General features: G+C 35.2%; 1 protein-coding gene across 1 annotated transcript in view; it reads left to right on the top strand.

The window, feature by feature from the left end:
• Positions 1-15,071, top strand: part of LOC126968371 (pikachurin-like) — a 168,858-nt gene that overhangs the window by 142,598 nt on the left and 11,189 nt on the right. Inside the window, exons 9-14 of the mRNA XM_050813359.1 lie at positions 2,186-2,571; positions 6,222-6,299; positions 10,474-10,619; positions 11,515-11,767; positions 13,889-13,983; positions 14,341-14,688. Of these exons, the coding sequence (XP_050669316.1) occupies positions 2,186-2,571; positions 6,222-6,299; positions 10,474-10,619; positions 11,515-11,767; positions 13,889-13,983; positions 14,341-14,688 (1,306 nt within the window). The remainder of the gene's footprint in view (positions 1-2,185; positions 2,572-6,221; positions 6,300-10,473; positions 10,620-11,514; positions 11,768-13,888; positions 13,984-14,340; positions 14,689-15,071) is intronic.

Genomic DNA, 15,071 nt, shown 5'->3' on the forward strand with positions numbered 1-15,071 from the left:
GTTACCTGGTGTTAAGTGATCACCGCCGCCCACATTCTCTCCCAACACCAGAGGAATCACAAGAGCGTTGCCGGCCTTTAAGGAAGGTGTACGCGATTTTTTTGACGGTACTCATATCGCATCAACCCGGAAACACCGCAAAAGGAAGCTCATTCCACAGCTTTGTAGTACGAGAACTCCTTGAAAACCGCACTGTGGAGGACCGCCACACATCTAACTTCCATGAGTCAGGGACTACGCCTTTTGAATAAGAGTGCCGGAATAAATGCGTTAGCACCGGCGTCAACTCAGGGGCACACGTTCTAAGCACGATTGGAGAAATGCCATCCGGCCCGCAACGGCGGCATGGACAGCTGGTTGAAGTTACCAAGAGCAGCTTTCTACAACGACTAGAACTTGCGTGTTCCGGTCGGGTAACTGGAAAGCTGCTTGCCAATTTTGACGACGTGCTTCGATTTCGCACGGGTGATTTGCCCCTTAAAAAATCTGGAGGCACGGTTATATTTCCTCTTCAGAACTTTGCAGTTCAGATCCTTTGAGCCCAGCGCCGCAACCCAAGTTCGATACGCCTTTTTTTTTGCAGTGAGATGCTGCTTTAACTGACGCATCGGTACTACAGAGTTTGGTATAAAAATATCCATGCCCTGCAGTATCACATCGGCTACTGCAACGGCGCAGGCACTAGGATCATCCGAAGGGAAACAAACCTTGCCCCAATGGTAGGATGCAAAAAAGGAACGCATCCTATCCCAATCTGCTGACTTGTATTGCCAAACGCGGCGGGTCGCTGGTGGTCTGCGACGTTGGCGTCTTGCGACGTTGCTAACGTCAATAGACGCTTCCCCGAAGCACAGGGCACGTTTCAAATAATATTAATAATAAAATAATAAAACTTTTATTTGGAACAATTTAACAAAGATAATACAAACGAGTCTTGTTTATCCAAAATTGTTTTCATCTATAAATTCAATTCCACCTATAGTAATAAGCTGAATACGCAAAAATGGTGGTATATTTTTAATAATGGCCCCCTTGCAGGTATCTGATGAAAATCTTTTATGCTACAAACAACAATGGCCAGACTCCGACACATTATTTTTCTGAAATAATTCAGAGGTTTTAAATTGAAAAATGGCTCTAAGTCTGTTTTAATTTAATTTATATCACAAATACATTTCAAATAAGAGTACATTTCAAATACTTTGGATGTCGCGACCCACTGTGAAAGACATTTTTGTTGTTACAAGTTTTGGAAAACTCCAGTATAAATCCGCAGACAATTTAATACGCAGTACAGCTGTGCTGTCAGCACTGACCTCTACTATATTAAAACACTGGACTGGCGGTTGTCAAAGTACTTTTGTGCCTGTTTGATATTCGCCATTTTGGCACCGTTTGCTGTGTAGAGAGAGTCTGTGGTACTAAAACTAGTGATGACAAACTCTGCAAACATCGTTGGATGGTGGGAAACTATTTACAAAAAAAAATATGAGCTATATTACGTTGATTCTTGAAGTATAAATAAAACACGGAAAACGAACGAAATTAATTTAAAATGCAAAAGTACTTCAGAGTATTGAACGTTCCTTCGCAGCCATTTGTATTATACGTCAAAATTTGTTCTCTGGACGCTCGCGAGTGACACTTGAATACATATGGAACAGACAGCCCAGTGGTATTTATATAGGTTAGTAGCTGTCAGTAATATATCTCTACACTAACATAGAACACTAATAACACATACGCACACATAATCCCTCTGAACTGAATCACTGAATCAACCAAAAAGATTATTCTCGAATGATGTCAAACAGTGTATAACAAACAAGAAAGATTAAACAGGTAAACAAGTTGTATATTATGTAACACTATGTCATACTAAACCTTAGTATGTGATTCATAAGGTTGAAGTTCCGCTACGAATCTCTACTATTGAATCTTACGATTCCTGCAATAATTGGACGTGACATTTGTAGCAATAATATCGAATAATGGCGAATGTTTTATTTTGTCTTAAACCAATTCGACGCGTATTTCGCCTCGCTGAAGTATGGAACTAGAGACTCATTCTCGTTCCACTCATAACATTTAGCTAGTCCATGATATCTCAGTTGCACCGCTAACGAGTTGATTTTACATAAAGTACGAGAAAAGCAAAAGTGTGATTCAATTTTCTTTGTTTCAGGTGAATGTGCACCAACATTAGCCCCTTGGAAACCAAGAAATGAAGTCACCAGTGAAGCGATACCTCATAACGATATAGACCATGCAATTTACGATATAAACGATATAGTACACTTTGAAGACAATGATATCGTAATGAGAGACGTTACAGATCAGAATCAGATCGATAACTCATTAAAATTCAATGATTTCAACAAAATATATTACGGTAATGTAAAAAAAGAAGAGGATGATGTTAATGATATAAATAATGATGTGAAACGTGAAGAGGTTAAGGAGATTAAAGATAATTGCGATTGCCAGCATGGAGGAGGCTGTGTCGAAGGAGTATGTCTATGTCCACTTGGGTACGCGGGCAAGAAATGTGAAATCACATTAGACTTAAAGGTATGTTTTCTGTTATATTTAATTCAATTTCAAATATAGAGATATTTTAAAATTAAAGACCAAAAAGACACCATCGAACAGACTCATAATAGTCATTAGATATAAAAAAAACTACGCTTAAAAAAACCGACTTCAAAAACTCAAAAGTATAAAATAACTTAATAGAGATTTAATTTAATACACCTCTTATGCAAATCTTATACCTTTAATATTAATAAAATACTATAATTTTTATATGCTAGCTATTTAAAGCCCTAGCTAGATAGGGATTAAGTCGGTGCTTGCCCGCTTGGGTTGTTTGGTTCTAGACGAAGCCATCCCTCTCTAAGTCACGCGTGGCGAGTGTAGGTACCTGCTATTACATTACATGACATTTATTATTCATTACATTTAGCTTGGACTTTAGCTATTACAAAGAATCACGACAATCGCCGTACACGTAAATCTCAGCGTAATCGGTGTACATACATTAAAAAAATACTAATCGAATTGAGAACCTCCTCCTTTTCGAAACAAAAGCTGAGCCCCTTTTAGATCAAAGAATTGACTCGTGCTAAAGCGGGTGAGACAATCATCAGTGCGGTAAGTCCCTACAACTGAAGCTCCGACTAAAAATAGTAAGCAAGAATCTCAAAAAACAAATTTTCGCTCTCGGCAAATTCTTCCTCCAAAAATTAACCAGTCGTAACGTAAATTAGGAATCTGAATGGGATGGATTCTGTGTGGGACTGTTTTAATTTTTTTCGCTTACTTGTCGGAATTGTATAGTAAGCCTCTGTTTGCGTTCGCATTAAGACGTTTTCAGCATTTCTTGAAGTACTTCCAGCACTTACTAATACAAAGATATTGCAAAAGCAAAACAGAGAGATGATGATGATACTAACCTAATTTGGAAAATAATTTTGATGTAGCATTAAAAACCAATGAGTCGAGAACGTTTGCATGGGAAATTTCCTCTTAATAATGATGTTAACAGAACCTATGCTTAGTAATTTTATTGAATTATTCAATTTCTTTACAAAAACACAAGTAGACTAATGTATTTTATTCTAGCCAGCCGCTTAACATAAATTTAGCCAATGAGAAGTGTCACCGCTTACAATTCCGCCACAATATTAAGGCCATTAAACAGGAATTATGAAACTCACTTCGTTTAATTATTCCGCCCATAAAACGAATTATCCCCATTGTCTAAGACGTGTATTAATTGCGATTTCTCATTCTCTAAAGTAAATGGAATATCTTCTTTGTTTAAATTATGAAAATTTTTGTAATGTGGATAATAATTAAAGGTTCTGCGCAGGCCACCTAAAATTGTATAGTACTTATTATATTAAGTAGCCTAAGCAATTTCGTTATTCTATGACTTAAAAGATGAGCTGGGAGTTTATTATCAGTAATACACTAGTATATTGTCTGTGTTTCTCAGAGTGACTTTATCGATAGGGCGGACATCGATTTTGCACAAATTTTACTTACGTAAAACTTAGCTAAGTTACACTCACCTTAGCATGGTCTTTGATTTCGTTTTTTTTTTGAAATTTTACAGCGGAAGCTATGCTGAGTTTAAGCTTAGACATCCTAATGCAAAAGTCAAGTCGCGTTTTATCACACTCAGCTAAAATTTACGTGAGTAAAGTCTGAGCAAAGTCTAAGTACGCTCTAACTCATGATTGAGCTTTAGTCCAGATTATTGTCTATTTAGCCGCTCTCTATAAATGTTGTAAAAATAGTAATATTCAAAACTTTTAAACAAATTGTACAAGTAGCTTTGCTATTCATTTTCTTGGCTCAAAACAGCTTTTAAAAACGTAATAACCAGTTCAAGAGCTATTAGTGCAAGCGAACTCTTGAAATACACAAAAGTTTTAATGAGACCAATATATTTACTGCAAAAATTGCATTCTGTGTATCGTAAATGACCGTAGTCTGCAAAAATTTTAAACTACCCACATTATTATGATTTATTAACTGTTTTGTTTATGTAGTATTGTGTTGTGTGGGAATTAAATAGTTTAAAAAATGTTAAAATGTTCTGCTTTGATGCTGAAATGGCTCTTAGGAACTTAGTTTGTATATTATGGAAAAGGAGGATAATCGAGCGTACGGGTTATCCGATGTTAAGTGATCACTGCTACCCAGAGGAATCACAAGAGCGGTAACGCAATTTGAGTGAAGTGCATTTTGTGAAATAACCATGTAGGAATCGTCCTGGAAATATTGAACTAGGAAGCCCATTCTACAATATGTTTGCACAGTGAGCTAAATTGAACGTATAATGCCGTGCGATGATAGGACATTCCGCATGTTAGTGACGTCATAGTGACTATCGCCAATCTAAAGTACTGTCTGCAATGTGACGCCTGCCTGCCAGCTGCAGCGGTTGGAATTACGTCAAGCATCCGAACACTTTTAATGTTAATCTTAATATATATAAATTACATGACACGTTGTTTGTCCGCGATGGACTCCTAAACTAAGGAACAGATTTAAATGGGGATTAGTTCATGGAGTGCAGTTAGGTACAACTTGAGAGATAGGATACTTTTTATTTCGATTTGGGACCCATAATTATTTTTATTTCCAATATTTGTTTTGTATGGACATATTTTTTGTGAGAGAATTTATAGGATACTTTTTATTTCGATTTGGGACCCATAATTATTTTTATTTCCAATATTTGTTTTGTATGGACATATTTTTTGTGAGAGAATTTATTGACGAACGGTTTGACAGTTCTGCTATGAAACAATTTCATTTAACAACAAGGAGCATACGTTATGAAATAATTCTTGATGTTATGAAATATTATTGACAATTCATAAAAAACAGTATTTTATTTATTATGTACAGGACAACTTCTGTCGAGTCAGCTAGTATATTATATATTATATTATTCTATACATATAAATATTTTAAAAGTAAGTTCTACACTTGTATTATTATAACATAACTAAAGTTGTGTGGATTTTTCGATGTAATAAATAAATTTTGCGTGGTGGGGTGGTCCACTAATCTTGCCATCCCAACTTCTCAAGATAGTATCAAACCTCTCAAGTCACCACGATCGTTGGAAGAGTCCTTAGAGTGACACACTCCCGCACTACAGAACTAAGAACATGAATCATTTTACGTAACCTTGGGCGTGTCAAGTTCACGAGCTTGCATTCTCTGCTTGGCTTCTTCCGCCTCCACCCACTCAGCTCCATCTAGTATTTAACATCCATCCCCATCTGTTTTACCTTATGAATGGTAAACTAGGTATGACAAAATAGTCACTTTTGGCAATTCGCCTATGGTATTTGTCTAGCATATTTTGAATAACAATTTTAAGGCAAATTGTTCATTGTAATGAGTTGCAATTTTGACCAGTCTTAAATTAAACTGTAACAAATGTATATCTTAGCTTACTGTTATATTTTTAAATAATCTAAGGATCTCATGAAATTGTCCATAAGATCTGATGCAATGATCTTCCACCATTCATATTAGACTTCATAAAACACATTTGAATTGCCAATTTGTTTCATTACTGCAGATCTAAAACCTATATTCGCGGTGAAAAGAATCGACTAGATTAAAAACAATCGCTATAAATATTATATTCTTTAGTTCGTTTTTTGTGTAATGTTAAAATCTTACATTTCCAGGTTCCCAAGTTCAATGGATCGTCATATCTAAGATTACCAGGTCTAGGAAATACAGCCCAGTCATGGTTGGACATACAGGTAAAATTATTTTATTTATTCAGCACACAAACTACTACTACACATAGCGTTGGGTGCTAGAGAATTGCTACAATTGGAATAATAAAAAGTAATAGAGTCCCGCTGAGTTTGTTGCTCTTCATCATGAGGCATACTCTTCCAAATAAGGTGGGTAGAATAAAGGTTGATAGAATCTAACATTTAATTATTGATTTTTAAATCCTGTATGCAAATCCGAACATACACCGTTGTTACTATAAAATTACCGATTGAAAAACTTGTGAGAAAAAATATTGAAAAACAGTTATCTCACAAAAATAGCAAATAATTAACAAATATAGTTCAATTCACAATCACATTCATTATATATCGTAAGTTACCTGCCCCGCGTTCATAACCACTATTGAATTCTTATATTTTTGTACACTTCCATTAGTAAGCACATTCTTATTTTCTACACCAAAAAAACCTGACTTACTTACGATCTCCTGACTGCCCGAACAATGTTTTTTTTTATAAAAATAAGGGACGAGACGAGGAGGATGTTCAGCTGATGGTATTTGATATCTCATTTGCCCAGTGATTTCACTAGCTACGGCGCCCGTGAAGCAGTAATGTTTACACATAATGCTTCACGGCAGATGTAGGCGCCGTTGTGGTCCCCATAATCTAGCCGGCATCCTGTGAAAAGGAGCCTCCCACTGTTGGGTTTTGGTAATTTAAAACTAGTTGAAAATGATGTGTGTGCGAACTAGAAAAGGGCCACGGTTACAAATTCTTAATGACTATTTGCTTGAGAAACAAACAGGTGTAAACAAACAAAACAGTTGAATACGTTTAGTTTTCTCCTGCCATGAAATTTATTATCGAATTAGTCCTTTCATATTAATTAATTAATTTTAAAAATGCTTATTATCTTGTGAATGGCAGTACGTGAAAATTTTGTAGGTAATAATAGTAGCTTAGTCATAAACTACATACATATTATCAAACAATAGGAAAATAAATACCGTTTAGTTATTCATGCGCTGACAGCGTAGTATATATAGATATTTAGCACAACAACACAAAGGAATTCATTAGTTTTTGCATTTTTTACACAAATAGTGACACAGATTACGTTTGATTCCATGTCCCAATTTGCACTAGTTAACTCCAAATCATTAGCTAAATTGGACGTAGTTTCTGCAAAACGTTCCAAGCCACAAACATCACATTTTGAGGAATTCGTGTTTAAAGTTTAATAAATATTAGTGTATTCCATACATGTGGGTTGGGCTAGTAAGTTATGATGTCATTCAAAGAGTGACAGTAGGGCTGCCATTTTTTGTCAGTCCGTTAATATGAATCACGTGACCAGTTTTGTGTTCTTAACTCGATTTCGATATGATTGTGGTTTGGAGCGTTTTTTTAGAATTACGTCCAATTTAGAAAACTATTTTATCCTATCCTCAATTCAACGAAATTCAGGTTACAGCTTGTAACCGGTATTAATACTGAGTTTATTATTTATTTTACTCGTTGTATTTTAATTTACCACAAATAGGTCTCTGTTTGTGAACTCTACTGCAATAAGTACACTTGTTCAATGCTGGGTTGGAGTTAAAAGTTTTAATTAACAATAGTCTCATTCCGGTTCTACTTGCTACAAACTTTTAGCGTTTGTACGCTTTTGTACAAGTAATTAATAATTTTGTGGCAGTTAAGTAGTGTGGTTAACGAAAGTAGGGGTTAAAATGCGTTAAAAGCTTCGGGGTTCTTGTTAATTACAGAAGTTAATTATTAATTTTCCTGAATTCGTCATGATTACTAAAGTGTCATTGTTTGTGGTTGAGATGGACGTTTAAAAGCAATATTTCAACTTTCGCTTTTGAATAAAAATATTTCTTTTAAATTACTAAATCTTTTGTTTATGAAAATGAGAGACAAGACGAGCAGGACCTTCAGGTGATGGTAATTGATACTGCCCTGCCCATTACAATGCAGTACCGCTCAAGATTCTTAAAAAACCCAAATATTCTGAGCACTACAATTGCGCTCGTCACTTTGAGACATATGATGTCAAATCTTGTATGCCCAGTAATTTCACTATGGCGTCCTTCAGACCGAAACACAATAGTGCTTACACATTACTGCTACACGGTAGAAATAGGCGCAGTTGTGGTACTCATAATCTAGCCGGCATCCTGTGCAAAGGAGCTTCCTACTGGTAAATTATTTAAATGTCATTGTTTGTGAGATGAGATGGACGTTCCATTGCAAATGGCGAAAGGAGCGATATCTAGTCCAAGCGTCAAACTCAAACTGAAAGTTAAATAAACTTTATTCATCTTTCGCTTTTGAATCATCACTATAAATATTTCTTTTAAATTATTGAATCTACCATATATTCGGAAAAAGTAGATCTCGTGAGAAGAACATACAAGAAATTCTACGGCGATTTTTTTCAATCAAACAGAATATTTTACAATGGCTGTAATATACATCACAAATTAGTTTGTAAGGTGCTGCATGTATGAATGGTGTTCAAAGTTAGAAGCGTTTTAAATTATATATTTCTCTATAAAGAATAAGCTGTATAAATAAAAATTAACGTACATTAGATGCATCAACCTGCAGAACTTGAATTCATTGATTGTGTAAGGATGCTTGGTGAACATGATGATCGTGAATACTGTCATAATAATTAGTAATCGCATCCAAATATAATGACTTATTTTATTAACTACACTAACAGTACCCGCTTAGGAATACTGCCCATTCGAACATCCTATATATTTTTATATACGTTTATAAAATTGAACCTCTTAAGTCGTTCCTAATAACCCTATTTGTCGTATCACCGCTTTTCAAGAACACTCCACTTGATGCCTCATTTAAAGTCAAAGTCAATCAAACTTTATTCAATTAGGCTTCAACTAAGCACCTTTGAAGCACCATTAAAAATATTAAAGTAATTTGAATTACTGTAGAGCTTTTAGGATCGGAATAATCTTCTTCTGGTACCATTACCCTGAGAGAAGTTGTCGATCATTTCTCTATACGAATTCAAATTCAAATATTTTTATTCAAACTAGGATGTGATATCACTTATTGAAAGTCAAAAACTACCACCAATTCTAAAAAGAATGCCTCAGACCTGAGAAGAATAGGCGCAACAAACTCGGCGGGCTTTTTTTGTAATATTGTAATTGTAAGTAATATTGTACAATTAAACTTATTATTTAATAGTCTGAGGGCGGTCGCTCCATTCCAAATCTGAATCATTAAGAATGTCATTTATATTATAGTAACCTCAACCACCAATACGTCCTTTAACAATTCTTTTGAATATCGTAATACTTATGTTTTGAAAATTTTCTGGGATTTTGTTGTAAAAGCATATACATCGCCCCACAAAAGACTTACTAACTCGACTAAGGTAGTAGTAGGTAAGTAGTTATAGGGCATAACAAGTTTTTGTTTATTCCTCGTGTTAACATTATAATTGTATAGTATAGTTTGAGTATGTTTGTTGCATAATTTTACATATTATATTCTAATTGAAATGATTTGTAATTCGATGGAAATGTAAACCTTTATATAAAAGAGTGGCAATGAGTTTCTTGCTACTTCTTCTCATTAGCTCAACCCTTTACGAAGTAGTGGTGGATTCAATAAGGAAAATATTGTTTTTGACATTCATAAGTGTCATTTCCGTGACCTTCATGAATAAAGTTATTATGAAATGATTTGATTTGATAATTGTCACAGACCTAGGTTATAAATAGCGCGAATTGCTCTCTTCTGCAGCACAAAGATGGTATTCATATCGGCTACACTGCCACATAACATTGCAATTAAGCTTGACACGCCACAAACTTCAATATCATCCTCACCATCTGATTGTGAGATATTCCTCCACACTGCAGTTTTCAAGGACCTTTCTGCCACGTATAAACTAGTTGCAGGAGAATTTATTCACACGAAATACTCATAGATTAAAGTGATTTCACATTTAAATAATTTTAGATTAGGACCTATAGAACTTCAAGCAGAGAACTTACTCCCAATTTAAAGCCGGCAACACTTCTCTTTACCCCTGGTGTTGCTGATGTCCATGGGCGGCTTACTCACTATTACCCAGCACGTAAACCTCTAGCCCGTTTGCTCCTTATAAAAAATATTGTAAATAAACAAGAACCATATTTTCCAGATAACAATGAAACCCTCAAACGGCGACGGATTACTTCTCTACGATGCTGAACAGAGGACTGATGAAGGTGACTTCTTCTCTCTGCATTTGAGAGACTACTTCGTAGAGTTCGCTTTCGACCTGGGCTCAGGAATTGCTCTCGTCAGGTAAATCGCGTGTGTGTGTGAGAGTGGTTTGTTGAGTGAAAACTTCCTTAGTGTCACTTTTTTGTGGGAATTGTATAGGATTGAACTGTCACGCTTGCCGATGTAACGCTCTTTCGGATTAAATCGCCTTGATTTTATACACTACAAATATAATATTTTCTTATGAGCGCTAGGTACGGTCACAGCGTCACAGGTGACTTATATATTACCAGCAACAAGGTAGTGATTTAGTATTAATCTAAACAGCGAGTGATAAACAACGCGTAAATAATGTACCTATTTCACTCTATCTAACTGCGAAATCTGTTCCACAACTTGAAACTACATACCAATCAGAATGTTACATTTCGTCGGTATTTTTTTAACTAAACTGCTGCGATCATTTTTCACTATGATATTCTTAATTAATTTGTATTGCTGTCATTTTGCACACGATTGCTGCAAAAGTCTCGCAATATCCGGAGCGTTGTAAGCCTAAGTAGCAATTAAATGTATGTATATAAGGCGACAGTCGCCGCACTTCTTCTGTTATTTAGATTTCTATGGGTATTTCGACCGTATTGGAAAATATCGACTTGATGCTAAGAATCATTATCAGCTGTGTTATTAATAAACGGGAAGTAAAGTTATTCCAAGATTAAAACTTTTTGTCTTCATCTTACCATTGTCACTACAGAATTACATGACAGATAGAAGTAATTTTAAGCTTGTAGTAACTTTACACTGCGTTTATTAATAAGACCGTATGTTTTTTGCAAGCTTGGAGCAAAACCCTGTTCATAAAACATTAGTTCTGTAGAAAAGCCGCTCATCGTACATAGAGAAACATAGGGTTTAACATTAAAGGGTTCTATTTTTTATTACAAGTTCTCTAATATAAGAAAATACATTTCAGATCAGCATACCCTCTGAAGCAGAACGAATGGCATCACATAACAGTCATCAGATCAGGTCGTCGCGCCTCATTACGAGTGAAGCAGCAGTCTGACACGACATACGATAAGACACACGAGACGACACGATCCGTGACGTCCAAAGGAGCGGCTCGGTATCTGCAACTGCATCAGCCGATGATGTTGGGTGGAGCACCCAGTCCTTTACCAGCAAGATTAGCTTTGAAGTCCTCGTTTAGTGGATGTGTTAGTCAGGTCTGTATAACCTCATAGCTGTATCAATAACTTAAGTATTTAGAAGTCAATAAAACGAATGTTATCTAATTTTCATGTTCTTGGTATCTTTTAAGTCCGTTGAGGGCCTCACTATTAAGTTTTGATGTACAGTCAAGCCCATTCATTCCTTACCCATTTTGACGGAGTTGTTAAAAAAATGTAATGCGATATTTTGTTGGTCATATAGGATTTATTTTTTGTTTCTATAATTCATTCTCTAATTGTATCTGTATTCTATAATTCAAGCCCAATCCTTTGAAGCACTTCTTGAGGTGGTTGTGAAATATCACATATAATCTGCTATCTTGTGGTGACCCTTGTGGAACCCCTATATAGAGAGCAGTCCTAGGAAATATCCTGCCATTCGTATCGATTTTTGGGATTCTATTGCTTGAATATTAATAAGAAGATCGAGCGTAGTTTATTTTATGCCACAGTGACACAGCTTCCCGACCAGCCTTGAATGTCGAACACTATCAAAAGCTTTAGGTAAATCACAGATGATATCAAATGATTCCTCCCAGGCATCAACAACATTCTTATTTAGCTCAATCTGTAGTTGAACGTCCTCTTTAAAAACCAAACGGTTTCATATAGGGTCACTAATTATTAGTATCAAAGTAAGATAGCAGGTTAAAACTTTTTTTCAAAAATTTTACTAAGGGTTTTGTCAACAAAACCGAAACAGGTTTAAAGAGTTTTTTGATCTATTAATATATTAATTTAATTCAATTGTCCCTACAAATAAAATTCCTAAATATCTGATCGTTCTGTGAACAGGAATGGGGTTAAATTTTTATTACTGAATTTGAATAACTCGAAAACTAACAGGGAATTCAATAAAACCGTGTAAAAATCAAAGTTCATACTTATTTCCACTGCAAAAGCGTTTCAATTATAATGTTGCATTTTGGTTTTAAGGACGTGAGATTTTTTCATCTTGAGCCTTAGAGTGTCGTTATATATTATATTATACAGGAAGGACCAAAAGTCCGTTTATAATTGGAATGATGATTACAAAAAACTAACAACAGTAGATCAAAATTGTTTATTGTTTTCGATAGTAAACAAAAGGGGAATTTATTTCTTAAAAATCACATCATCCATATGCAATCCTTCATTATTCTGGCATTGCTGCAATCTAGAGCGGAAATTTTCGATAACAGCTTTACATGTTTCTGTTTAGATGTTTTAGATTTCTGTGCGAATACGATCCTTTAATTCGTCAAGAGTTACTGGGTTGGTTGGCTGGAATGCAGGGGTTTTTGATCACCATGACATAGTGTCACTCCAATTACGACAATTTTGTCTATTAACATGCCCATTTAGATGAAAGTGTGCCGCGTTGAGAAAAAAATGTTTGTAAAACTGGTGAATCGCTCTACCATTTCGTTCGCAAATTGCAACCTAGTGGCATGGTCCTGAGGCCTTAATTCCTGCACGATTTGGATTTTATAGGAATGTAGACTAAAATCTTTCTTGAGAATGCGGTTTAATACATCATTATCTTGGCACGTTAAGGACAGCAGACCGCTTTCGAGTTGAAAGTCCAGGTTGGTCACGAACTGACGATTTTACTCGCTCCACGTTTTCGGGTCCCTCGACCCATTTTTTAATTAACACACCTGATGGAGCTTGATTTTTGTGTCGTATCTTGTAATGATTGCAAAACTTTCGTTGAGATAAGGTCGCAAAATCGTTGTTTCGATAGTACTAGCGTACACAAAACGCACGTTAACTACCGCTGAACGACGCCATGGTACTAAATTCCCATTGGCCGCTCTTGCAATGCGTAACCCCTCCACCCCCCTCCGCCGCCACTGCTAGACGCGGCAACCGATTCAAATTAACTCAAAAACAAATGAACGTACGGGCTAGCTGGAGGTGGTGGTTGCAATACCAGAGGAATGCCACATTTATCATCTACATAGATGGATAATTTCTTATACCAATAATGAAGATCACCACAAATCAATACCTAATTTTATATTAAATCAAGTTCGTTGGTATAAATCAGGTCAAACATATCTTTGGGATGTCCTTGTGTTTAATTAATATTTGAATAAACACAAGTAAATGAATATTGTTTAAAATTTACAGTTAATAATCAACGATGCAGAATTGTCTGTAGTGTCGTCTGCTCTGGGCGGAGTGAATGTTGACAATTGTGAGGAGATACACAATACTACGTGCAGGTAAGTTGAGTTCATTGACCGCAACCGGCGTTGTCAAGTACGGTTTCAAACAAATATGGTTGAATAGTCGAGCAGATCTATTTTCGCGATTGGTCATTCTTTTTCGAACAATAAATAGCAGATTTGTGACTCTTAAAATACTATATTTCCAGAATATATTTAGATCCAAAATATATTGTTATAATATTTTAGTACCTATTCTATTCATTGTTGTTAGAATCACGTCGATTCATATGCAATTTTTCAAAGGTTTAATTTAAAAATGGTTAGCGAAGTTCTATTATTTTTCTGATTGATAGTGATGCCTCGTGATCATAAAATAAAAAAATATGAATAATTTGAACTGATATTTTTCAGAGACTCGCTTTGCATTGAAAAGCTCCAACCCATCTCATTCTACCCTCAAAACATATCAGAAAACGAAATACACCACTCTATAGTAGCGAAGAAGGGCTTAAAACTGAAATACCACAAAACGAAATCGAAGAAGCACATAGAAAAGTACAAGAGGAAAAAGTTGAATAAGAAATTCGATTATTTACGAAGCAATGAAGTGATAACTGAAGGCCCATACGATGGACAAACATATATGCAAGTTAAATATTTAAATAGTAACGAAATAAACTGGGTGGATACGAATACATACCCCAGTTTCAGTGGGGTTGATAGCTTTATACATATAGATGATGAAGAAACGATGAAAAGGTAAGTTAAAGTTCATGTCAATTTTGTGTCAGTGGTTAAAAAGTTAATAATATTCAAATTAAAATATTTTTATTTAAAATAAGATATGATATCACTTATTGAAACTCGAAAACTACCACCCATACGAAAAAGTATGCCACATACTTGAGAAGAACGGGCGCAAGAAACTCAGCTGGCTTTTTTTTATAAATATATGGTAACAATGTAATATCGCACATAATAATGTCATTTATGTTATAGTAACCTTTACCACACGAACGGTTTTTAGCAATTCTTTTGAATTTAGTAATACATTTGTTTTTAAAATTTTCTGGGATCTTGTTGTAAAAGCATAATATTACCTATATTATCGCCCCACAATTAATAAAATTAAAAAAACGTTT

This window comes from Leptidea sinapis, chromosome 15 (genome assembly GCF_905404315.1).
Source record: "Leptidea sinapis chromosome 15, ilLepSina1.1, whole genome shotgun sequence".
NCBI classification, from domain to species: domain Eukaryota; kingdom Metazoa; phylum Arthropoda; class Insecta; order Lepidoptera; family Pieridae; genus Leptidea; species Leptidea sinapis.